The following is a 22,931-nucleotide window of genomic DNA, read 5'->3' as shown; positions in this document are numbered from 1 at the left end:
CATAGGATTGATGCACCAGACAAACATTCACTCTCACACCTAAAGACAATTTAGAGTCACCAATGCCCTAACCCCAACCTGCATGTTTGTTAAAGCTACTTAACACAATGGCTCACAATCTCATAGCTGACTGATAACCTCTGCCTTAATAAAGTGATACAAAACATTTTAATTCACCTGATATCTTAAACTTAGTATGAATAGTTATATGTTAGCTTATGTTAGCTTAAAATAATAATTAACATACTTATCTCAATAAATCAAATGCAATAGGTTAGTAGCAGAGACATACATATAACACATATAGTGTATCATCTTATGAAAGTTTATTCAGTGTTATTGGGTTTTGGTATTTCTTTGACTAGAGCACCCAAAAGCACTTACTATATTTGAACTAGCAAATCCTGAATAAATCGTTCTGGCCTGATGGTTAAGGTTTATGACGTTAACGTTATGCTTTATTGTACATTTAACTTTGATATGTCCGAGAAAGCTCTCGTTAAAACAATGACGGTATTGTTTCATTCAACACAAAACCGATTTTATTTTGAAAGGGAAGCAACGGCGCCTTTTTTTTACGTCACTCAGTGGCGCGCCGTGAGTCGCTGGCTTTCAGTTTGTTGTAAAATATTTACTCCTGAATCGCTGCTGTTTTCATTTCTGAACAAGCAACAAAAGGCAGTAAGATGTGGATATTGACACCCTTGCAAACTGGAGGTAACTTTTTTGTCAACGTGGGCGACAGTTTAATGTTAGTTTGATATACAGCTGGCTGGGCAAAGTTTACACCTTAGTGACTTTAACGTTAACTGACGCCATTGGGAGAAAATTGTCTGCAAGTTATGGTCTTAACCTGTATGTAAATCATCACGTGGTAATGCCAGTTAAGATTAGAGATTATAAAGTAATATCTGGTGATAGGTACCTGTGCAGTTTAATGTTTAGGTGATGCAGTGCTAAACTGGGGAGTAGAGCAAACTTAAATCTGCAATCCCTTCAGTGGCAACTGTTAAATACTTTTATTTGTTCCCACAAAATAATATACCAGTTGTGGTTTACCTGTCTGTGACTTGCATGACTGATTTCAATGACAAAGGTTTGGACACACTTTCTCATTCAATTTAATGGGAAAATGTGTCAAAACTTTTGATTACTAGTGTACATTGCGAGCAATCTGGGCTTTACTGCCTTTAGTTAGATGTGAGAATATGTAGAGCTAGAGATCTCACCACTAAACGTTAAGATCAGTTATCAAAACACCATCTGAGCTGCAGCTGTACTATATCTAAGTCAAACCTTCTCTATTGCAGTGGAGTAAAATGTTGTAGCATCATTTTATGAAACATAAACCAAAACAAAACAGTGACATAGACTGGTACATTCAAAAATTTGAACTGTTGAAGTGTGCAACTTTCATAACTGTCCAATTTGTTATGTAGGTAGTTTACTTCATAATGCCACAAGTACACTGCTTGTTTTTTTATTCTCCATTAAATTGCTCATCACTGGTGTCTGCCACTCACAGGTGAGACCCACTATCTCCTCACCAGTAAAGAGTATTTGGTGGGACGCAAGAACTGTGACATCCTCCTACCCCATGACCAGTCCATCAGCAGGGTTCATGCTCACCTCACCGCTACTGACCAGGTGAGAGACAGTGGGGACAGAACTTGGTGATAAGACCACAAAAATGGACTGTATGTATATCTAGCTGTGTTTTGTATCATCAAGACCCAGTTGGAGAAACCTGTTGTTGTTATGCAACTAAATGTATTCCTTATGTGAAATAGTGCAAGTGAGGGGGGGTGTTGTACGTTCTGTACATTCCAAACACTCATCATTTTATTGATTAATATATCTGGGTACAGTGACTGAATTACCCACACAGGTCTTACGTCGATATTTATTCAGTTGGCACAGGGCAGGAAGTTGACACTAGTTGACACCAGTTGACACTTTCAGACATTGTGAAAGTTTGGGTGTGTGTGACTAAAGACAGACGTAGGACTAACTAATCCTTCTGCACCAAGAAGACTGTAATCACTACTCTTGTTGCCTCGGAAATGAGCCCAGTGATATTCCTTAGACACAAACCAACCCAACACCACGAACAGGGACTCTAGCATGTTTGTGTAATAGCAATTGGACACAGAAGGTGGTGCTGTTGCACTGGTCCTACATAAGAACTTCACTCACCTAAACTAAACCCACTAAGATCCAATGACAAACGTAGTGTTCAATGCTTGAATGATGACGCTTTATGTTTTAAGAAGTGTTCACCTTACAGCTCTAACCTTTTATGCTTTATTTCAAGTGGTTATTGGTCTTATTGTTATCACTCCTGCATTACATGTGAACCACAGCCCTTCTAAAATACATTTTTCTCTTTGTTCATCTTTTCAAGGATCCCCTGAATAATATTTTCAGTTTGTCTTTCTGTTTACTGTGTGTATTTTTAATCCTAACATCTTTAACCTGCTGTATCATAACACTGTCTTAATGTTGTTCTTTAGCTAATAATACTGAATTAATTAAAATTTCTTTCGTTCACCACTATCTCATCTTTGAGTTCAGGCTCCAATCTGTTTATTCTTACACTTAGGGTCGAATTGATTTCCTGAGTTGAGGATACATTTTCATCTCAGGCTTAATTTAAAGTATGGGTTTCTTGTTGACACATGAATAATTGAACAGAAAGCTGAACAAGGGTTTGTTTGATTGGTGGATAATTTGTTGCTCTCACATATTTTACCTTTAGACCCTGATTCTTAAGGATACCTCCAAGTATGGTATATTTGTCAACAGCCAGCGTGTGACAGGGAACGTGTCGGTGAACTTGAAGTCTGGAGACATTGTCACATTTGGGGTTTTTCACAGCAAATTCACGTATGTAATAGAAACAGCACCTGGTTTGTTATGTTTTACATCTGAGAACAATGATTTTCTTTTTTTAAATCACTGATTGTTGCATTTTATTTCCCCACAACTCAAAAAATGTTCAATATAATAGAGTTAAATAATTAAGATATAGATTAAAAATGTAATTATTTTTAAACTATTGCATTATGAAATTCCATCATGGCATCTTTTCTGCCTCAGTGTGAACCATCAGAAGCTAGTGGTGTGTTCGTCATGTTTGGATAGTGATTGCAAGGCATCACTATCTCAGACTTTGCTGGCTTTGGGTGGAAAGCTGGTCAACACCTGGACTGAGGACTGCACTCACTTGACCATGCCTTCTGTTAAAGTCACTGTCAAGGTCAGGACTAGATTTTGAATCTTTATCAGTGCATGTCATGTTCGTCCTTGGTAACGTCTTGTCCTAATTAGACGTTCTGTTTACCTAATTAGACGATTTCTGCTCTGCTGTGCTGTTGTCCCATCGTGAAGCCAGAATTCTTCTCAGAGCTCGATAAAGCTGTTCAACAAAAATTACCACCACCTAAAGCTGAGAGGTAGAGTATCATCCGTCCACATGTATACACAATTGGCTACACTGAACTAAACCTCTATTATCTCATGTGTGCTGTTTATTGTTTTAAGTTTCGTCCCTGAGATTGATGAGCCCAGCTTGAGCAAAGAGGATATTAACCTGCGAGCGATGCCAATTCGCAAACAGCTTTTCACAGAAAAGACCTTCGTATTCCTCAGTGCCAAGCAGGTTTGTCAGCGTCTTTCTTTGTCATGTGCTGCATACTACTAGCAAACCAGTCAGGGGAGCAGTTATAAATCCTCTGTAGTTATTCTCCTCACTGGACAGGGAAACTCATTAGTTATAGATATGACAACTTGTTATGGATTATATAACACAAGCCTATCTCTTTTTAATTCATTAGTTTAACAAGTGATGGTAAGTCACATGATCTTGTAATCTTCATGTTTTTCAACTGAGTAGCAGTTGCCAGGCATTCGACAGCCCAGGGATCCTCTGGGAGAGACACTGCTCCAGTGCAGGACCTGGTTTTACAAGACCTGTAACTCATGAATATTTTCACTATTGATCACTTGCTCTCTTGATGAATTATTCAGTGTACAGAATGTTTGTTTCTTTTCTTCTTCAGGCACAACTTACCAGAGCCCAATTATTTCTGTTGTAATGTTTATGTAGTACAATCAGCAGACACACCTTTTCCTTTTTTAAATTGTAACCAAGAAATTTGCTGTGTTCATCTTAATATTCATCTAAAAGTGCAATTAATTCACTCAGTATGCCATTACTTCATGCTTGCTGCTGTAGAATAGCTATGAGTCATACATGGATGAAAATCTGAGACTCCAGATGATGCCAGATGCAGAGAGGGTAAATAGAGAGGCTGCATCAAGCTTTTTATTTTAGACAGTAATGAGTTTGAGGCACCAAACCTGGTCATGCTGCTTTGCATGGACTAATTGATGCAATAGTAAGACATGAAGTCAGTTGTCTAATGGATGTTTTGAAAACATCACTTATATAGAATTCTTCCTACATATTTGTCCATGTTGACATTATTTACATGAAGATGTTAAGAAAGAGGTTTTTCTACATTCTCATACTAAAAAAGCTAAAACTATATGTGTATCTTTTGGGAGAGCAAGCCCTGCCAGCTGTAATGTGTTTTTATGCCTTCTGATGAACAAATACTTTTATAATAATTAAACTATTTCATGGGATCACTGCAGACATATTAACATTACATTAAGGGGTCAGCGCTTGTTAGAATATAACAAAATTATGGGAGATGTAAGATTTCGTTGTCAGCTGGCACCTGGAGACCAACATTGCTGTTTTTCTGTTATTTGTAGTTGAAGCGTCTGAGTGTAGCAGTGGGTTTTGGAGGTGGCAGGAGCCAGCTGCTGAAGGAGGGCTCCCTCCCCCATGACCTGCTGGAGTCTCCACATAGCTGTGTGATTGATGTTATGACAAGCAGCTCCCAAACACTGTTTTCTCCATCTCTCACAGAGTGGGCAATATCTGTGAAGAACATTGTGCAAAGGTTTGGTCAAATTCCTGTTTTTTTTTCTGTGCAATAGCACTTTAGAGTGAGTTTTAGTGATTTGACAATTTGTAAACACTTGAGAACTTTCTGACAATTCCCATTTTCTATTGACACAGAAAAGGCTTCAGAGTCATCACAGAGTCTGAAATAGGTTTGGCTGCCATTTTTGCATCATGTGAGAAGTACTGCAATCCATCCAATCTAATACCAGACTCAGGTAGGTAAAAAGACAGAAGAGCACTGATTTTTGATTATTTTTTAAGATTTTTAAAAATTGTATTTATTTTGCTCTCATGTTAAGATTTTTTATGTTTTATTAGAGTCCACATCAAAAGCGAAACCCACAGTCCCAAGTGCTACGCTGTCACAGAACATGGTGGTGGATGAGACTATTTTACCTGCAGCATCTCAAAACATCACAGCATATGCACCTAACACAGAGCCATTTCAAGGGTACAGACATGCATCAGTCATGTCCAAGCTTTACATTATTCTGTTCATTACAGAAATCTTGTTTGATGCATGTATTTTGATATTTTATACCAGGACAGAGCTATGTGAAGTAACGGGGGTGACGCGAGTAGAAGAAACTCCTGAGAAGAAGCAAAACCAGTACAACCATCAGCTCCATGGATTCAAGCCGATGAATCCACTGGCCACTCAGTGTAATGTGGCTCATACAGTGAGCTCATCACTTAGTTCTGCTGAAAACACACAGGGGAAGAAGCCTGAGTCCAAACAGAAAGGTGCTGGTAGGTGGATTCTTCTGTGCTAGGACAGAGCCAGGCTAGCTGTCTCTTCTTGTTCTCAGTTCATGGTAAGCTAAGCTAATCACTGCAGGATTACTGGACACACAGTATGAGGTATTAAGCATACGTTATAAAATGTGTCACCATTTCTTGAATTTACCCACCTGCTTAATGCCTGGAATATTTTCCAGGTGAAGGGCCCAGCAGCATTAGGTCCAAGGCATTCACTCCTAAGACCAATGGAGGCATGAAGTCCTTCCTGCAGAAGCAATCTCCACAGAAACAGAAATCCTATGCACAAAACTCCCCACAGAAACAATCAACTCTGACCAATTTTTTTCAGCCAATCAACAAGAAAAGGTAAAGATGCATTCTATGAGCAATTAAAGGACAATACCAATATGTCTGCATGTTTTACCAGCAGACATATTGGCAACACATCAGCGTGTTGCTAATAAATATACCTTGGGATGATTACAATAAAAGCACATGTGGTGTTTACTTCCTGCATCCTTGAACAGTTGCAGTTTGGAAAATAGTTGTATTAATAGATGCATGTCTAGTTTAATGGATCCTTGAATGTTCAGTTTTCACTTCTTAGCAAATTCATTTTCTTAATACTGTGAAATGCAGAAAATAATGGAAAATGAAAAACAGTACAGCACAGTTTATGTGTAGGCATGTGTTCTCCACAGTTTGTTTTTGGCATCGATTACCTCTTTGTTTCATCCTTTCATCAAGGCCTTTGGAAGATGAGTTCTCTGGTGTTATGTCAGAGCCAAAGCGACCGGTGCTGGAATCATCCATCAATATGCAGGCACCTGACAGCTTGGTCACAGCTAAAGAAATATACCCAGTATCTTACAGAGTCCCTGCAGCAGCACTGCAGACTGCACTGGGGTCAGACGACGATTTGTTCACAGGTCCGATAGAGGCACACAGGGTCCCCCGCACTGAACAGGAGGAACCACGAAGCAGAAAGAGGAAAGAGATAGAAGCAGAGATAGAGATGGAGGAATTGGAGTCTATTATGTCTGAGGATATGGATTGCTTCGATGAGCAACCCCTAGGCAGTCAAGCCCCACAAACACAGCAAATAATGCAAAGTTCAGTCAAACAGAAACAAAGTTTAAACACAGTGGCATCTTTAAGCAAGAGACAGCGAGTTGACCGAGAAAGTGGAAGCAACCAAAGGCCACAGGTGGGACTGGAAGAGAATTCAGATTCCTACAAGGGGCAGGCACAAAAATCAGAATATATTGTCTCCACCAACAAAGAGCAGGTTCCTCCTTCAGAATATAGGACAACTAATCAGGAGGGCAGTAAATCTGCAGAAATGTTATCTGCCAAAACAAGTAAAAACAGACAGCCTTTTGAAGATGATGAGGCATCTTTCACTGAGGTGAGGATAGGCAATTTAATCTCATTTTAAAATCTAAATAAAGGAAATTAAAATCTAAACTGTATTTGCACATACAATTGCTTCACTTTGTAGTTTTATATGCACATATGTTTCACTATTATGACTCTTTTTTTCACCTTTTTTCACTTTTCTATTACATCTTTCCTATAGGATTTAGAACTACTCAAAGGAGATATTTGTCAGCCCAAACAAGAGACTAAGACCATGATCAAACAAGAGGCACAGGTAAGTCTTGTGAAAAAAACTCTTACAGTTTTGTCTTACAGTTTTGTCTTTCTTTCACTCTTTTCTCTAGCTATACCTAGAAGCTGTGTTTTGTAGTTTTATAAATTTGTCAATATATGCTATATCAGTTTTTAATTAATCTTAAAAGCTCTGGACATATAGGAACCACTGGATACATCAATAAAGTCAGAAAGACATCCATTATTTCCTGTGGCTGCAAGTCAGCAGTACTTAAGTGGTGCATGTGGAGGAAGCAGATCCAGCTTCATAGCAGTTCAGTCTCAGAGCATCAACTCAAATTTCAATGTTTACAGACATCCAAGAACGAAAAGTGTGCCAACACTTCCCATATGGACTGTAAAGCTGCCTTCCATTTCTTTCGATGTTTCCTGTCTATCAATTACAGAAGAGTCAAGTATAACTAGATAAGCACTGATGATGGTTGGAGAAGGCCATGGGGTTCAGATAATGGTGCCTAAAAAGCCAGCTGCTATCATTAAGGCTGAGGGAATATGGTGTAGATCTAAGGGCAGGTCATGCTGTATAGTATCTTGGATAAAGTAAAGATATGAAGACAGCTTAAAGGTATCTTAAGGTTAGAGAACCATATCACCTGTCATGGGACCCAGTAGATTTATGGCATCACAGCTTTCAATGTAGGACCAGATGATATAGGCTTTCTTTGATAAACGACATAAATAAATGTTACAGTGTAAACTAAAAAGCTGATGTACTGTTCTGCAGGAGTCAAAGATCAATGAAGACCTTCCGAAAAACCTTCTTTTGGTGGAGTTCAGGTCTCTTACTGTGGCCGCACCTCCCAAAACCAAACCAATGCAGATACAGAACAATGACCGTGCAAAGAACTTCAAATGCTTCCGCAAGGTCAGACAACAATGCACCTCACACAAGAGAAACACACAGTAGATTGTCACTTGAAATTTGTGATGAACTAATGAATTGTCCCTCTGGGCTTATGACAGAAACGAACACAAGGTGCAGAGGACTCATTCCACATCATTGCAGATTCTGATCTGTTAGTCCACAACAGGGGCAAGAACACTGATCTGGATGAATGGCTGAAAGATGCAGCTGAGGTACCTTTTGTCACTCCCTGTCCATCTTATCTGTGTGATCTGTCTGAGACCCTCAGTTCACAACGTGATCCTGTTTTTGTTTCAGGAGGAGCATCAGAGCAGGCGAGAAGAGACAATAGGAGACGACCTCTTCAGGTGAGAAACTGCTGCTTTTGTTACTGTCTTTGTAACAAGCTTCCCTCACTGAGTATTTAATAGTCAAAAAAGAGATTCTGACCGTACTGCCTCAGTCTTTATAATCAGTGGAAAATTATGGATGTGAGGCTTCTGTACCTTCAATTTAACCAATCAGGACATATTAATTCTTTACTCAGCGGTTACCAAGGTAACAGGGGTGACGTAGGCTGCTGCTGTTGTGCTCTTTGACTAAGCAGAAAAGAGACAGTTTGAGATTGATTGTGTGTGTGTGTGTGTGTATCAAGGCTGAGCTGTTTGATCACTGACTCATGCGCAGCCATGCGTAGCTGGGGAACAGACTCTGCTGCTAAGAAAACAATCCAGTATTTTTTTGGTAGGTCTAACTGAAGTTTCCAGACGTGGAAAGGGCAGGTGGTTCTCTAACCTTTATAGGAAGCCTGTTTGCTCTTCAAACACTATCTGTGTTTTACAGCATTTAATTTGGGCTGTTTTTATTGTTGGTTCAAAAATGCCTCTAAGGATATTGAGGAATGATCCACGCGGAATGCTAAAAGCCCATGAACACACCTGTAAGATAAACTATTTTGTCTGTGTCTGTCTTTAGGTACAACCCTACCAAAGTGGCCAAGAGAAGATGAAATGCCTCCAGTGGGAATATATTTTAGAGGCATGGGAAGTATGTCCATAGTTCTCCATTAACACTGTACAAAAGGGACTCTTGAAATGACTTCATATATAACACCTGATGTATGTATTTTAATTGTAATGCTAAAAAACAGATATAGTTCTGTTGTATCTGTAAAAATATTGACTAATTATGCCAGTGGCAGCAAGTAATGTAACAAAACAGTTTCATGTTCAGAGATACATCTCAAATGTTTTATTTGTCAATAATAAAAAATACAGCATACAAAACATGAAAAAGTCTTCAGTTGTACAAGAGAGCATCAAAACTCCACATGCTTAAAGTAGCCTTTCCTTCGTTTTGAAGTTAAGACCAAATGTGTTCCCTGGTCTTAGCAGAAACTAGACACTTGAGAGGGATTCAAATGTTAACGTTTCTTACATGATCTCTGATGAGCCAACCTGTCAGGCACTTTTATGCATTTGAAACTGTTCGGAGTAGTTGTTATGGAAAATATCTGTTGGCCTCACTTGTCCCTTCGTATACACAAGTGTTATGTTAAAGTTGAGTTAACTGAGTGTTAAGCACAAATTGTGCAGCAACAGAAGCCTGTTCCTTTCATGAAGATGTTGAAACACAATTAATTTTATTAAATTAAAATGGGATCATTTTGCTTATTAATTGACTAACTGCATTCTAAAATCGATCCAAGTCTGTATTAAAGTATGTGGATGGACACTATGGAACTAAATCTGCCATTGCTCTGTTAAACAAGCAGTTCACACTTCGAGTTCACATCAGTGGACAGTTGTGTCCTGCTGGGATGTAACAGTCATATTTATTATCTTTCCTTCAAGAAATTCCAAACAGTAATAAAAGTTGTCTTCGTTTGGAGTCATCCAGTCTCCTGTCCAGGCCTAACAGCACTTTTCTATCTCCTTCTCACAGCAGCTGCTGCTAGGCACTTGTTTGTGCCTGCGTGCATGTATTTCATATTTAAACCAAAACAATATTCAGAAGTCAGTGGAAGAAGCATCAAGAAATAATTCTCCTGAAATTAACATAATTAACACAAATAACATTTTCACTAGTTAACTTATATAGTTACTAAAACTTAAACAGTATTGTTTTAAACTACTTTGTTAGTGGAAAAAATAAATGTCACTTCATAACATTATATAGCAATGCACTACCCCACCCAACACTGACAAAATGACTGCTTCACTGTGGGAATGGGACAAAAGAAGAATTTCCCTAAACAGCGACCAAAGAATTAAGTCACGATAAACAAACCTTGAGTTGTGCGTGAGCGGCATACAAAAAATTATTCATGTGGCAACATATATTTTTAGAAATAGCATTTAAATGTCCTAAAGGATATAACAATGAAAACAGATTGTTACTGTCACTCATCATAACCTTTCTAAGCTGTTATTTGGCACTCAAAACAGTAGTGGCTGTTTTCTATGAAGCTATATTTAAAAATGGCATCACCTGGGAAATTGCCTGTGAACTTATGTAGGTGGTTTATCTGAGAAATAGTTGCAAAAGGAATCTAAATTTGTACTTACTATATAGTTTTAAGTAAACAAAACTAAGCATCAAGTTTCACAAAATTAAAACCCAAGATATGACTATAATGACAGTTGAGTAGTTCCAAGTTGCAGTTTAGATGTCAGACAAAACATTAAATGTGCAGTGCAATTACAAAAATATAAAGTGGATGCAAAGATCATTAGATGCAAAACTTTGAATGGTATGATTGGAAAAATTGGTATTCTACAAGTGATTTTTCTGTTTTGTCTTTTCATTAAGTGAATCTTAAAGGGTGTAGATTATCAAAATGTATAAATAGTAAGTGCTGTAATTGTGGGCTCAATATAAATTAATTATGAAGGCATTCATTATTTTACTTTGACACTATATTCAAGTTACGATGAAATTGGCACTTATCATCAAAGGCTAAAGGACCATTCTGGTGTTTTTTGTTACAGTTTTTTACAAATCAAATTATACTACAGATGAACACTTTTTTTATTTGAACTAATTTTATCATTGTGCAAGTTTAAAGTATGTCTTAATTTGGCAAGAATTAAGCTGAGAGTCAGCTGCGAAATAATAAAAGCATTCATATTTTGTCAGGAAAAATCAAATAAGAAGGTGATTAGTAGTAGCATTTAGTAATGTCTTCTATTTTCTCTTTGTGTAAAATAAATAACAAATAGAAAAACTTAATATTTTTAACTGTTCACTGAGAAAATATGTCTTTCCAGGACACTTGATGCTCGCAGTAAAGTTAGCAGTGGGTGCCCAAGTATACATTCAGACCTGCAAGTAAACCATTTGCATAGAAAGCCTTTAACAGCAGCATGATCAAAGCAACAGGTTGGATTTATTTCTGATTTTTTAGGGCTATGGCTCCAACTATCTGTAACAGAAGCTCAACAAAGAATCAGCTGAAATTAGTGAAAAGCAAAATATGGGTTTGTTTAAATCGCTGGGTCCCAGATTCTGAGATAAGTCTAGTGTGCGTTTCACATTGCAATAACCACATACTGTATGGTTATATGTTTGTAGGTAGGCTCTCAGATGCTCTGGACATGCCCGTCACTTAAAAAACTATATGCTGCACAGAAATTTAGAGCAGTTGACCCTACTTTTTAGTGTTCTCTCTTTTAAAGTTAAGAAAAATAAGACTTAAGAGTGTGATACATCTGCACGTTAAGTGTTGCTAGTAAATGGATTGAAAGACACATGTTGAACAAATAAAAAACCCTGAAGAAAATAAGGTCCCATTGAGTTGTGAGGTTACAGATTGACTGGAAAACATTGGCACATGGTAGTTTGGACTTCTGGGGACTTCTCATGAAGTCAGACAAGACTCTTGAAAGTTCTCTTTTGTTTCTTTAGAAACTAATAGTGTACATCCATTGTCTTTTTGGTCTCAGAAACATTTAAACACCTAATTTTTGATGAGAAAACACTGCATTAATAACTGAACCATATTACAACTTGTTTTCCTCTACCTTTTTATCAGTTGGTAACAGCGCTTAATCTGTTCTCTATGACCAATGTGTACTGCTTTTTTCCATCATCTTTTTCAAATGAAGTTATTCACTCCATTGCTGATGAGCTTCCCTTTTTTCTTAAGTCTCTTCAGCAGACAGGAGGTGATGCCTAAAGCCCCGCCTTTCAAAAAGCGAACAAAGTTGTCTCCCACTAGTGGCCCCATGGCAAACAGACCTGGCTCCTTCGTACACTCGAAAGTGTAGGGGTGGATGTCAATGGGGTTCTGCTTGCAGGAGATGGGTTTTGTTGGATCTTGGCCCAGGTACTGACCCTGCCCCTTTAAGAAAAACAGATTTGGGTTGGTCCCGATCAGCACCAGGACCATAGAGACCCTGAATGCCTTGAGGGAGTTGTTCCCCTGCAGCAGACACTTCATGTCAGCCTGGATAGACACCACACAGTGTTCTGGGAAACTGGTGTAGTCAGGAAACAGGCTGACACTGGCATTGCCAGTCATATTACCAAGCTGGGCCTTTGAGCACATTTTTGCACACACTGAGGAGGCAATACTCACTGACTGGGGTCTGTTTGGAGCAGAGGAGGGAGTCATGTTTGTGTAGGTCTGAGAGCACATTATGTTGTAGACTTTGTGGTACTCTGGGTACAAGGTCTTGGGCAGCTGTTTGAAGATGAGATCTGGGTTGTCTACAGTTTTACGAAAGACATGCAACACTCTGATGTTGCTGTTGCAAGCACAAAGAACTGCATCTGCAGCACTCAAACCAGCACCTACAATTAAAACTGGATCAGAGTTCGTATCCAACTTTCTCCGGCTTATGGCCAAACCCAGGTCTGACATACTATGAAATACAAATGGTAGGTCCTCCCCTTCTACACCTAACCGAATTGGAGAATCAGATGCACCGGTGGCCAGAACTACATTCTCAGCAAACAGAGAGAAGGGGACATGAGTGTCATTCTGCACCTGCTGGTATCCCCTTACTTCCCAGAGAGCCCCCCCGCCTCCACTGTTTACACACCCAACTCCATTTCCCTCAAAGCCCTCTTTGTCACTGTTTCCCACACCTACATCACCTTGATCAGTATGTCCATTTTTTGGACATGGTCCCTCGTGCCCCCGGCACAATTTCTGTACAGAGGTCACATAGGTGTTGTCAACAAAATTCTTCTGGAGGCCCTTAAGCTTCACATAGTTACGGTAATAGAAGGAGATCTCCTCTGGGGTGGCTCTATCACTGGTTACATCTCTATAGAGAGGAAAAATGAGGAATAAGGCAGCTACAGGGAATTAATGTGAAATTTGAGCCTTATCTTTACTGTCAATATTGTCCTCTCTCTTTACCTGCATTTTCCAGTCATCAGGTCTCTGTAGTTGACACCAGGAAGCTCCATCCAGATGCCAAGACTAATAGTCAGCATGGAGCCTTCCATAGCCTGAGGAGGGAAAACAGTGGGGAGAAGAAACTAGTCGCTGAAGGACAAAAACTGAACAACTGACAGAAAATACAAATAGTTACGAGGCTGTGAAAGACTGAACCTTGTAGCTTACATGCCAAGCACCTCCAGGTGTTGCCTTCCCCAGCACCAGATGTGGGATGTGCTGCTGCTTGTCCCTCCTCCACTGAAGGACAGGGGGGAACTCATAGCCAAAATCAGCATTAGGATGCAGCAGTGTGTCAAAAAGTACAGCCACGGGGTTCCTTGATCTCCCCTCAAGACCTTCACTCAAATATTCAAGATTCTGTAGGAAAAAAAATCCCATTGATGACCTAAGTGACTGTGTGTTCATGTGTACATATGCAAGGAATTCATAGGTGTTTTTACCTGTTCAGTGATTGGTAGGTGCTTGGTCTCCTGAAGTTTCCTGTACAGTATCTGGTTTGGGTGGACAGTTGACGTATCTAGGTAGGGCTTGTATCCACTGAGCAAGTATGACAGACAAATACCGGATGGCCCGTTCCCTAAAAACAGAAACAGTCTGGAGAAATTAGCATCACAAAGAGGCACACAACATTCTGTGCCACCAGTTAGTCTGAGAACAATGTTATGATGTTGACCAAGGAATGAGCCAGAGTATGAAAACATTAATGGTCAGAAGTGTAAAAAAATTTACCTATGATGACCACAGGAACACTTGGTGGGTGCTCTTGCGGCAGAGTGGTCTCTTCTAGAAGAGGCATGGCTGAAGCCTGGGCCAGAGCCAACACTGAGGAGGAGCAGAGCAACAGAAATGTAAAGAAAGACATTGCCATGGTTGTTCATTTGGTATTCAACTAAAAGCAGATTCTCTTTTGTGTTTTGCACCCAGGCCCACTGCTACCATGGACAGATTATTTGAACAAGTTCAAACTGGCCTGCTGTCTTTATCTCTGCCAATTTTGTTGTTGCCTCATTAGCTTAGATCGTATCTCCACGAACCATCATCAGCTGATTCAGAAATGCACACACTGGTGAGGGAGGAGACCCTTTATTCATCCTGTTATTGTGGTTCCACACATACCCATGACCCTCCCTGTCTGTCTGGGGCTTCACACACGTGGAAACACCCCACCACAACACTACATGCCCCAGCTTTTATCTTTACCATCCCGCCACCATCCACACTGCCTGTCCTCCCAAAACATTGCCTGCGGCGAGGCTAGCCTCCGTTAACCCTAGTGTCGCTTCCCAAACAAAAGGCAGTTCTATAATCAGATTTATGTAGGCTTGAATCTGTTGTGAAACATTGCTGGTGAGCATGTGTAGTGTGTGTTTGCGTGTTACGAGACAGTGCCATTGTGTGCCCATTGGGCAGCAAATCCCCCCTGATCACTCCTCCGAGTGAACCCTAATCCCACTGGGTCTGTTTATGTCTTTGCCGCGCTTTTCAGAGGCAGCACGATGAGAATGTGGTCCTGGCACTGATCACTGACAGACCAAACCATCAGGACTCTTCCTCCTTTTATACCAACACCACAACCACACATTCACACTTCCACCAAAACATTTCCTACTGGCCATGGCAAAATGTGCCCATTTGCCCCTGTTTCATAATAGCCAAAACATTGCCAAAGCTACCTTTGTCTTACATCCCAAAACATTGGAAAACTCCCAATGTCTCCCTGCTATCACTACAGCGTGCCTCATTTCACGTGCACCCCCTCTTCTTCCCTCCCTCCATCTCTCTGTCTGACCCATGTCTGTATCCCTCCGTCTCTCTGTCTGACCCATGTCTGTATCCCTCCGTTTCTCTGTCTGACCCATGTCTGTAAGCCTCCTGGTTGTCTTTGGTCATCAAACTGTTTTCCCTTTTCAGTGAAAGCATTAGGATTCCACACATTAGCTGCCCTGTTTGGAGAATGTCGTACCCCCAGTCGGCAGGTTGATACTGGTATTTCCATTCCAGTGCTCAATTTCACAAACCCCAACAGTATTTACAACCCTAAAAGTGTTTTTTTCCCCCTGAACTTTCACTGGGCACTCCCTTGGATCCGTGCAAACCATAATGACTCTCTAACTGTAAGTGGATTTCAAAGGATCCGAAACTAATGCACAAGCTTTAAATCGTATTGAACACTATGTTGTAAAGAATAGATCAAAATAACAACCCCACCCACTACCTCCCCTTATAGTTTACAAAGCTATATGTACTTTAGTAAGGAAGGGCTTTCTACTTGTTTTTAGATGTTGTGTTGTTTGGGATGGTTAGGGTTGTAATTTGGTCCCCTGAACATGCCAACATAGTCTTCCAGTTTAAGATTATTAGAGAATACATCACTATTGATGTTAATGTTATTGCATTAAGAGCTTTTGACAGAGGCAATATGATGGAACCACAGTACAGCACTAATTGTTGCATCATGTTACACTGTTTTACAATACAGTGTTATGTTTTTGAGACAAAAGCGCAAATAAAAAGTAGGATAAATGTGTCTGCTTTCTACTATGAGGTTTACTAAAATGATATACAATGGCAAAGTAAAAATAAAGTGCAGATGATCCAATCTGCCTTAAGACACTTTTGAGAGTACACAATACATACCTAGATGAAATGTGATACTAATAGAAATACAAAAACCCAACAGGTTGGCTGATGTCATCTTCAATTTGTTATACTCTGCTCTTTGATGTGCACGTTTTGAAGCATGTGTGAAGGGGCTGGACTATACTTTTCTGGAACATCATGTACTGAATTTTAAGGGCAAGATATTGATGACAAATTATACTAAGAGCCACGTTTTTTTTTTACAACCATAACATCCATTTAAAATCCATCAGACCAAGTAGTCTACAATTTATCTGCAAGCACTGCTTGATATGTGGCTGCGTTTCAAGGTAGAAATTCTCTTTGACCCTGTTTGACAGGTGCGTTTAGTTTTCACAGGCCTATCCACAGCCTCTTCTTTGCAAATTGTGCTAATTTGCCCGGAACCGTTTGCAGATCAGCCCTAAATTTAGGTTAAACCTCAAACCATCATTAGATTAAATATATCTAGAAGAGCTGTTTCTGGGGCTTCTACAAAGCCTACATGCTTCGTACGCGCGCGCGCATCAGGCTCACAGCTCCCACTACTCTCCAGACTCTCCACTGGTCCTTAACAACCTGCGTCCAATAAGGCACAAGTAGCACAAGCGACAGCGGCTGTATCACCATCATTGCGTAATTTAGGTCAAACACACACTCCGACACATTCGGCCTGCAACAGACTCTCTTACCGCGCTGTGATTTATCTCTGCGTCCCAGTCGCGTCCCGTTATCACGACCTTCGCCAGTGTTTCTAACCGTATAAATAGGCAGACACTGGTGGGAGGACCTACCCGCTGTCCGGGGTCTTGCATGAGATAATAAGCCACCCTCTCTCTGGTCATCACACACGCTTACCTCCGCATCCGAGCAGACCTGATGTATTCAGGTCAGATCGGCCTGCAAACGTCGTCTGAGGTGGAAGATCTCTTATCTGTTTTAAGGCCAGCGTGTGTATGTGTGTGTGATAGAGAAACCGGGTCCTGCGTTTGCTTTTGTAGTCACATGCGCATCTCACGCTGCAACCGGCAGGCTCGAGTGCGTTCACGGAGACAGGAGAGCGTCGGAAAATTATTCCTCAGCATCCTCCGACACCCTGCTGCTCACAGAGTGGCCTTAACACGGACACTTCTATAATTAAGACATGGCTTGTCCACATTTCATGTTGAGGACCATCGTATTTTGTTCATTGTTGCCTCGGTCCTAGAGCTGATATAAAAGTGCTGGACACTACAAACCAGATCGACAGATTGTTTTTGTAAAGTGCCTTGAGATGATTTGTATTGTGATTTGGCGCTATACAAATAAATTGAATTGAATTGAATTGCTGCTGCTTTAACAGTTGCAGTAATATAGAATAAATCTTCACAGGAGAAGTTGTCTGATACTTCAAATTTATAAGCACTTAAAGAGCCATGTTAGTCAATTAAACCATTTATTAAATACTGTATACAGATAAGACGTTAAGTGGCACCTTGTAATAAAAAAACACGTTTTAAAGGGAGAATTCAATACTGATTTTTATTTATTTTTGTGATTTATGCGCTTTGAACGTCTTGTTAGTTTTGTATTGTTTTCAAAACAGCATGGTGACGTCACTGCATGCTCCTATGAGAACATTAACTATGTGCTCATATATTTTGGTACTGTACAGGGAGGCTATTTAATATAACATACAGGTCCAGTTTATATTCAACATCATCGAGATTTTGCAGAATTTGCAGAGAAACCTTGTTTATTGGCATAATCGTGTGGTTATAATCAATAAAAACACAAGTCCCTTATAATATGAATTGATGCTCTGTGTAGCCCCGCGAAGCCCCGCCTCTTTCTCTCGGGAACCAATGAGCTGAGAGAGAAACCACCACTTCCTGTCCTTCAAACAAACACGTGGTTTTAGCAGGTAGCTCAGCTCACACAACGAAATGTGGCAATAAAAGCCACTGAAGATGGTCCACATAAGTAGAATCAGCTTCCGGAAGGTAACTGCAGAGGACACGATAGTCTCTTTAAAGCAATTTAATTGATTTACTGACGTTTGTAGTAGTGGCATTAGCGAAGAGCTAACTCAGCTGTGTGCTAACTGCGGTCAAAACATCAACATGGACCGACTCGGTCTGCCTGATCTATGCTGGTATTTGTGCTTTACTCGTGGTGTAATCTTTAAACGATGTTTTGTTTAAACAGCACAGCTGGCTTGGGTATTTTAATCGCATGGTAGTGTTGTGTTTTCAGCTGTGTGATATTATAATGAGAACAACCAAAAAAGCTCATTCTTGAATTCGGGAATTTGACAACACAATCTCAAATTCAAGGTCCACTTACTGGCTTTATCCTTCGCTGTCAGAAACTCAGTAGCTGATGTGATATGACCAATCACACTCTAAGGATGAAATTTTACTTTTGATCTTGTAAGTAGCAGCAATTCAAAACAAATTCATGATACAACAGAGAGTTACAGAAAAAAACTAATAAGTGGACCTTGAGTTGGGATTGTTTTGTCAGACAGCATATTCATAATTTATTTGCTGGGTGTCACTCACTTAACTTCCAAATGTAAAGGATGATACACTAAAATGTAGTACTTCTTTTCTATATGTGTATTGATGTAAATAGTAAAAATGCAAGGGTCCTGGTAACAGGGCAATGCACTAAGCATGATACAGTCAATAAGCAAACAACAGACTATTGTTAAAAACAGTTTTATCCACTCATTGTGTATCTTTTTTCTGCCTCTATGCAGTATGGAAACTTTGTGGACAACCTCCGCCTGTATGTCCGTGGAGGCAGCGGTGGGATGGGTTTACCCCGTCTTGGAGGACAGGGAGGGGACGGTGGAAATGTTTGGGTTGTGGCCACAAAGAGCATGACCTTGAAGAGTATCAAGGACAAGTACCCCCATAAGCGTTTTGTAGGTGAACCAGGAGTCAACAGCAGGTTTGTTTGCATAAATTGATGATTCATGTTTGTCAGAGATCCTCAAACATGTGGTATAACAGATGCAAAGACCTGTCAGTCGGAGTTCTTTTTGTGCATTTGGGATGTGACTATTTTATTTTATTGACAGTGTTCGAGTACTTAAAGGAGACAAAGGGAAGGACAAGGAGATCTTTGCTCCTGTTGGCATCACTGTCACCAGCGATGAGGGCAAAGTACTTGGTATGCCAAGCCTCTTATCCTACCATGCAAAGTCAGTGAAAGTTTTGTTTTATAATAGACTTTATATTGCTTTAAACTGTCCCACATTAATAGTTTAGTTAGAATATAAAAACAATGACTTACTGCAGTGGATTCCTGACAGCATGGTGGTGAACTTCATCAGCCATTGGTCTTGGTATCTTACATGATGCAGCACTTCCTGTTGGTCAGATATTTGTATCTACACGGCTGGTCAAATATTTGGGATCACCTCAATTTTCCAGTTGTCAGTTCTTTCAAATGCTAAACATATTTGTGGCATTCTTTCTAGAATGGATAGCACTGTTGCAGAGTACTTGCAGTACTTAAAATGTCAATATAAAATTAAGAAACTGGGGTGGAAAAATGAAGGTGGTCTCAAACCTTTGACCTGTACTGTATATCTAGGGACATTTCATTTAAAACACAAAAAATATGGCTGTTATATATATTGTATATATCATAAAATGTATAGTTAAAAACATTTTTTTTAAACTAAATTATTAAGGTCACCTGAATGCTGAAGGAGATCGTGTGATGGTGGCAAAAGGAGGACCAGGGGGTTCCTTCTACTCTGCATTTCAGCCCAGTAAGGGACAAGCCAAACACATCCGGCTGGACTTGAAACTTATTGCTGACATGGGCCTGGTGGGGTGAGTGCAAAAAATACACGTGAACATATTAGAGCTTTAATTTTACACATTTTACTCTAATTATCATATATATGTTTTTTTTATTTTTATCAGGTTCCCAAATGCAGGGAAGTCCTCTCTCCTGACAGCCATGTCTAATGCCACACCTCAGATTGCCAGCTATGCATGTAAGGATATAATACTATATACAGTTACTGTGGTATAATAAACATGAATGTTGTTATTTTTTAATTAATTCTTTTTTGCAATTGCCTTTCTCAAATTATTTTATTTTACCCCCCCCACAGTCACAACTTTGAAGCCAGAGGTTGGCAAACTGATGTATCCTGATTACAAGCAGGTATAGGAAATCAATTTAGCACTTTATGTATTGTCTTTAAACCTTTACATTTTATATTATTACACACCCTCATATCTATGCGTTTACCAATTTTGAGTGGTGTTCTTATCGTTCTTTCTTTCTGGTAGATTTCTATTGCTGATCTCCCAGGTCTGATAGAGGGAGCTCACATCAACAAAGGCATGGGCCACAAATTCCTGAAACATGTGGAGAGAACCAAGCAGCTGCTGTTTGTGGTAAGCAGTAACAACATGTACATAAGCTGACATCTACATATTGTCGATATCTACATAATTGTAATATGCTTAGTTTGATTTTTTTTTTTTTTTTTTTTTTGTCTGACTGTAGGTAGATGTTTGTGGTTTCCAGCTCGCAAATAAAACACCTTTTCGGCCAGCCTTTGAAGCTGTGCAGCTTCTCACCAAGGTGAGACTGCTAATATGAATGAACTTGTCTAAAGAATCACATGATGCTTCTTGTTGTCATGTCTATCTTTCCTCCCTTCTTCTCCTGCCTCTACACTGCCTCTCAAGGAGCTGGAGTTGTACAAAGAAGAGCTTGTATTGAAACCTGCTCTGCTGGTGGTGAATAAGATGGACCTGCCCAGTGCTGAGGACAAACTACAAGAGCTGAAGGAGCAATTACAAAACCCTGATGGTAAGCTTTTTTTTTTTTTATTTTTATTTTTTTTTAGTCTGGAGGTTTTTAGCCCTGTAGCAATCAATCACCATTGTGTTGACTGCAGTGGAGAAGTCCCTTGTCATGATGCACAGTGAGGACTGTATGTGTACGCTAAGTGCTTTAACGAAAAAAAAATCTTTCTCCCCTTTAAATATTCATGAGAAACTTACTTACAATACATAGCAGTGGCATTAAAAATTAGTAGTATTTACTGTTTACCTCTGTCTCACATGGGTAGATTGCAGTAGACATTTTCATTTTAATGCATCAGAATTTTATTATTACTTTTTTTGAAGATAATTTAGTAGCTGCCTCAAGCTAGTGTGCTGTATTTTTGGTAGTCTTGGAGTTTTCCTTGTGCCAATTTAGATGAAAAGGGGTGGGAGTGTGACAGCTGAGATCAATGTTAAGAACAAAAGTACAGTGAAAAGGACAACCAGAAAACAGAGAATCACAAGAATTTGTACTGTCTGTAACATTTCACTCGACAGGAATATATACCGTTAGTGTTCTGTTAAAATTTGAGTTTTTTCTTTTGCACCTGCAGAATTCTCTGATCTGTTGCCTGATGACATGATACCAAAGAACTACATCACCTTCAGACATGTGGTTCCTGTCTCTGCCACCAATGGCTTTGGCATCGACCATTTGAAAAGTTGCATCCGAGAATCCCTCGATGAAGAAGCCGCCATAGCAATTAAGGCAATCCATCAAGACAGACTGCAGACACTAAGGAACCAGTTGCAGGGAACTTTCAGTCTACAATGATAGTTGAGTCTTATTCTGTCTGTTAGGAAGTGAACATCACAACATTTATCCACCTGCAGCAACAGAAACTATGCAATTTCAGTGCGGAGCTGTAATTGCTACCACCGCTACAACATCCAGTGTTACAAAGATCTTCAAGTTGAAACAGTTGCTTCTTTGGTCATAAGTTGTCAGAAGAATTAACAAGGCCCATCCTTATTCTGAGAAGTTACATTCTAAAAAGACTGATGAAGTTATTTAAACACTGATAAAGTTATTTAAACACAAACTCAATTGTATGTTTATCTGTAAATATTTTTTTCTGCAGCTTCAAACAAAGTTGAGTGCATTTGTATCAGCCATTTGTTTTTGTTTCATCTACTTGGTTTAATCAAAAATTAAGATTGTATATAGTTTTATTGATCTTTGTTCTATGTATGTTACTGTGGAGAAGTTACTGGGATAGTTTTTTTTTATTGTACAGTAACATGAGGTCGACAAGGCAGACAATTTGATTTATTTATTTTATTTAAAAGGACAAGGCTAACCATTTTCTATATTAAATGTATTTTTAACACTCTAACACTAAAACCAGCAGAGGTTTTTAATATCTGTCTGTCTCCAATCTGGACTGATTAGCTCGTTCCTCTGTTCAAAAACAATTAAAATCACATCAGCGACACATGCCGCTGCACTGGGAGAAATGTTTCTTCATTTAGAAAGTCCAGAACTGGGACTGGAATCAACTGGCGGACCGTAAACAATGCGGAGATCTCACATAGAGATCTTGTGTATGCACAGTTAATTTCAGTCCCAGTTCTGAACTTTATTAATGAAGAAACGTGTCTCGGAGTGTATGTCGCTGATGTGTTTTTAATTGTTTTTGAACAGGGGTCTTCCAAATGAGCTAATCAATCCAGATTAGAGACAGACAGACATTAACAACTACTGCTGTTTTTAGTCTCTATAGAGGGTTAAAAATACAACTAATTATTATTTTCTATAATGGCCCTTGGAGTCACGTTTGGCTGTTCATTAAATAAGGTTAGTATCGGAACGTTTCATCC

General features: G+C 39.5%; 3 protein-coding genes across 4 annotated transcripts; 2 read left to right on the top strand and 1 right to left on the bottom strand.

Annotated features, from left to right (window-relative positions):
* Positions 1–581: 581 nt before the first annotated feature.
* nbn (nibrin) lies at positions 582–10,013 on the top strand. Its single transcript, XM_026317857.1, has 17 exons — positions 582–717; positions 1,526–1,647; positions 2,759–2,886; positions 3,100–3,259; positions 3,352–3,455; positions 3,544–3,661; positions 4,783–4,973; positions 5,093–5,193; positions 5,297–5,429; positions 5,523–5,728; positions 5,917–6,085; positions 6,467–7,127; positions 7,299–7,373; positions 8,118–8,258; positions 8,357–8,470; positions 8,556–8,605; positions 9,213–10,013. The coding sequence occupies exons 1-17, from the start codon at positions 687–689 to the stop codon at positions 9,244–9,246; spliced, it is 2,538 nt and encodes an 845-aa protein (XP_026173642.1). The 5' UTR covers positions 582–686; the 3' UTR covers positions 9,247–10,013.
* A 2,308-nt stretch (positions 10,014–12,321) lies between these two features.
* On the bottom strand, positions 12,322–14,443 carry osgin2 (oxidative stress induced growth inhibitor family member 2). Its single transcript, XM_026317379.1, has 6 exons — positions 14,377–14,443; positions 14,088–14,224; positions 13,813–14,004; positions 13,606–13,697; positions 12,860–13,510; positions 12,322–12,751 (listed from the first exon to the last, which is right to left on the bottom strand). The coding sequence occupies exons 1-6, from the start codon at positions 14,441–14,443 to the stop codon at positions 12,334–12,336; spliced, it is 1,557 nt and encodes a 518-aa protein (XP_026173164.1). The 3' UTR covers positions 12,322–12,333.
* Positions 14,444–18,128: 3,685 nt separating this feature from the next.
* gtpbp10 (GTP-binding protein 10 (putative)) lies at positions 18,129–22,277 on the top strand. Of its 2 annotated transcripts, XM_026316968.1 has the most exons (10): positions 18,129–18,248; positions 19,010–19,203; positions 19,334–19,425; positions 19,952–20,096; positions 20,190–20,263; positions 20,384–20,436; positions 20,565–20,672; positions 20,785–20,862; positions 20,970–21,093; positions 21,665–22,277. In XM_026316968.1, the coding sequence occupies exons 1-10, from the start codon at positions 18,216–18,218 to the stop codon at positions 21,883–21,885; spliced, it is 1,122 nt and encodes a 373-aa protein (XP_026172753.1). In that variant the 5' UTR covers positions 18,129–18,215; the 3' UTR covers positions 21,886–22,277. The 2 variants fall into 2 exon arrangements, with proteins under 2 accessions (XP_026172753.1, XP_026172754.1); XM_026316969.1 differs by lacking the exon at positions 20,785–20,862.
* The last annotated feature ends 654 nt before the right edge of the window (positions 22,278–22,931 follow it).

This window comes from Mastacembelus armatus, chromosome 16 (assembly GCF_900324485.2).
Source record: "Mastacembelus armatus chromosome 16, fMasArm1.2, whole genome shotgun sequence".
Taxonomy (NCBI): domain Eukaryota; kingdom Metazoa; phylum Chordata; class Actinopteri; order Synbranchiformes; family Mastacembelidae; genus Mastacembelus; species Mastacembelus armatus.
This window is presented reverse-complemented; position numbering and strand designations above follow the sequence as displayed.

Excerpts from the sequence above, each read along its gene's own strand:
- gtpbp10 (XM_026316968.1), top strand. The coding sequence starts at position 18,216 with ATGGTCCACATAAGTAGAATCAGCTTCCGGAAG. Across the intron at positions 20,437-20,564 it reads TGTATCCTGATTACAAGCAG|ATTTCTATTGCTGATCTCCC; the intron begins GTATAGGAAATC and ends TCTTTCTGGTAG. Across the intron at positions 21,094-21,664 it reads GCAATTACAAAACCCTGATG|AATTCTCTGATCTGTTGCCT; the intron begins GTAAGCTTTTTT and ends TTGCACCTGCAG.
- nbn (XM_026317857.1), top strand. The coding sequence starts at position 687 with ATGTGGATATTGACACCCTTGCAAACTGGAG. Across the intron at positions 3,260-3,351 it reads CTGTTAAAGTCACTGTCAAG|ACGATTTCTGCTCTGCTGTG; the intron begins GTCAGGACTAGA and ends TTACCTAATTAG. Across the intron at positions 8,606-9,212 it reads ATAGGAGACGACCTCTTCAG|GTACAACCCTACCAAAGTGG; the intron begins GTGAGAAACTGC and ends GTCTGTCTTTAG.
- osgin2 (XM_026317379.1), bottom strand. The coding sequence starts at position 14,443 with ATGCCTCTTCTAGAAGAGACCACTCTGCCGCAAGAGCACCCACCAAGT. Across the intron at positions 14,005-14,087 it reads ACCTACCAATCACTGAACAG|AATCTTGAATATTTGAGTGA; the intron begins GTAAAAACACCT and ends TTTTTCCTACAG. Across the intron at positions 13,698-13,812 it reads CACCTGGAGGTGCTTGGCAT|GCTATGGAAGGCTCCATGCT; the intron begins GTAAGCTACAAG and ends TTCCCTCCTCAG.